The sequence below is a fragment of the Echinops telfairi genome, unplaced genomic scaffold (genome assembly GCF_000313985.2).
Source record: "Echinops telfairi isolate 266 unplaced genomic scaffold, ASM31398v2 ScPeMD7_5;HRSCAF=22, whole genome shotgun sequence".
Lineage (NCBI taxonomy): Eukaryota > Metazoa > Chordata > Mammalia > Afrosoricida > Tenrecidae > Echinops > Echinops telfairi.
Window position 1 is genome coordinate 39,383,411 of NW_022103901.1, and position 1,648 is coordinate 39,385,058.

The following is a 1,648-nucleotide window of genomic DNA, read 5'->3' on the forward strand; positions in this document are numbered from 1 at the left end:
TGGAGCACTTGACACCCAGGCCAACATGGCCATTGTAATCCCCGATGGCAACAAAGGCCTTGAACCTGGTCTGCTGGCCGGCTCGGGTCTGCTTCTGCACAGGCATGATCTTTAGGACCTCGTCCTTGAGAGCCATCCCCAGGAAGAAGCCAATGATCTCAGACTCCTTGATGGGCAGGGAGAACAGATAGATCTCCTCCAGGGACTTGATCTTCATGTCCTTGACCAGACGACCCAGCTTGGTGACAGGGCTACTGCGCCACCAGGGCTTAGATGCCTTGGTTTGGGCATCTGTAAAATGGGAGAGTAACATTGACCTGAGTGTCTCTGGCCTCTGTGAGCTCAAACACCCACAATGCCAGGCCAGAGGGGCTCGTGGGTGGCAATGAGCAAGCTCACTCTACTTACTGTTTGACTCACTAACAACGGTCAAAAGTTTTGAAAAAGGGTGAAAGTGAGAAAAACCTTGACGTGACATTCTTGAATGGGTGACCTTTGCCACACAGATGTTTCCTCCCACGGTTATAAAAATAGTCAGAAAAAAATAAAAATAAAATGCCGGGTGGGACATCCCACGTACTTGGCCTAATAACATGTGCTGTGCTTCTGTTCTGCCTCCTCCGTCCGTCCGTCCATCACTGGGTGGTGCCTGGGGTCTTAAGCGCCTGCCAGTGGCCATGCAAGATGACAACTGGTCTCTAACTCGCTGGAGCAAGAGCAGAAGGTGGGTGCAAAGAGGAAATGGAGCGTGTGGCTAAGGCCCCTTCTGTGATGAGACCGGAACTGGATGGTGCCCAGCTCTCTTTCCCCAGCTTTTGGGTTCAAAATTCCATAGATGAATCCTAATCAGAAGGAGGAAAATGCAGGGCATCATTTACAATGTTCAAGCAGTCTACACATTTTTGAGTCATGGAGGTAGGATGAACCCCTGAAACTACTGCCCTCAGATCATCGGTAAACCTTAAGCCCCCAAGTCCCCTTAAGCCTTCCTAAAACCAAGCAATAGTCTAGCTTAGTTTTTGTTTTTTAAGTGTATCTTTATCATAGGCTCTTTTAGAGCCATATGGGATCAAATTAATGACAGCAATGTGAGAGCTTCGATAAGGCCCTTGGGGGCAGTGAGTCTGAGTTAGTGGGGAAGGGGTAACTCCAAATAGGAGGGTGACAATAGCCACACAACTTGAAGAATGTCACCAGTGTTGCCGAATGGTACGTGTAGAAGCTGTTACCCTGGTGTATGTTTTGTGTGTATATTTTCAACAACAACAATTCAAAAGACAAGTTTCTACTCATTTCTTCAGCCCTCAGGAAGCCTCTCTAACAGTGAAGTTGCACTGGGAGTGAACATGCTGGGAGGAAGGGGGCCCAAAGGCAAGGAGGAGACAGCTAAGAAAAAATAAAGGGCAATTTGCCCTCACTCACTCACAACTGGGTACTAGCTCCTCACTGGCCAAAACATGGCCCTGGGAGCTACAGCATCATGGGGTCTCTGGGGGCCCCACTCCAACCCTCAGAACCAACATGGTAATTAGACCCCCAAGGGAACAGTTACACATTGTCTGGGGGATGGGCAGCAGAGGGGTGGGTGAAGGGAGACGCTGGGCAGTGTAATATATGATACAATAATAATTTATAAATTATCAAGGGT

The 1,648-nt window shown here is 48.7% G+C and overlaps 2 protein-coding genes across 4 annotated transcripts in view; both read right to left on the reverse strand.

Moving 5' to 3' along the window:
* LOC105978890 (40S ribosomal protein S2-like) overlaps window positions 1–245 on the reverse strand; it is an 881-nt gene extending 636 nt beyond the window's left edge. Inside the window, exon 1 of the mRNA XM_013005401.2 lies at window positions 59–245. Coding sequence (XP_012860855.1) covers window positions 59–217 — 159 coding nt within the window. The 5' untranslated portion in view covers window positions 218–245. The remainder of the gene's footprint in view (window positions 1–58) is intronic.
* The window catches only part of TVP23A (trans-golgi network vesicle protein 23 homolog A), a 38,928-nt gene that overhangs the window by 13,964 nt on the left and 23,316 nt on the right, over window positions 1–1,648 (reverse strand). The gene's annotated exons all lie outside the window — the stretch shown is intronic.